This window comes from Cariama cristata, unplaced genomic scaffold (assembly GCF_000690535.1).
Source record: "Cariama cristata isolate BGI_N322 unplaced genomic scaffold, ASM69053v1 scaffold28888, whole genome shotgun sequence".
In the NCBI taxonomy this organism is placed as follows: domain Eukaryota; kingdom Metazoa; phylum Chordata; class Aves; order Cariamiformes; family Cariamidae; genus Cariama; species Cariama cristata.
This window is the reverse complement of record NW_009632084.1, coordinates 3,698-3,912: the sequence shown is the minus strand read 5'-3', so window position 1 is coordinate 3,912 and position 215 is coordinate 3,698. Positions and strand designations below refer to the sequence as shown.

Sequence of the window (215 nt, the reverse complement as noted above, 5' to 3'; positions counted from 1 at the left end):
CCCAGACTCACCCCCTCTCGCTCTCAAAGTCCTTGGGCCGGTACGGGATGTAGAAGTCCTCGTCCCGCTGCACCAGCTGCTGTGGTTTTTTCCTGGGGCTGTCTTCTCCCCCTCGGCCCCGTTTTCGCTTCTGGCCCACCACGGTGGAGAACACGTCCTGGAAGGGGACAGTGGAGGGGTTGGGGAAGCCGCCTACCCCCCCACCGCCCCCGACG

The 215-nt window shown here is 65.6% G+C and overlaps 1 protein-coding gene across 1 annotated transcript in view; it reads right to left on the bottom strand.

Moving 5' to 3' along the window:
* Window positions 1-7: 7 nt before the first annotated feature.
* DDX54 (DEAD (Asp-Glu-Ala-Asp) box polypeptide 54) overlaps window positions 8-215 on the bottom strand; it is a gene marked incomplete at its 5' end in the record, with an annotated part of 3,897 nt that continues 3,689 nt past the window's right edge. Inside the window, 1 exon segment of the mRNA XM_009706224.1 lies at window positions 8-157. Within this exon segment, the coding sequence (XP_009704526.1) occupies window positions 8-157 (150 nt within the window).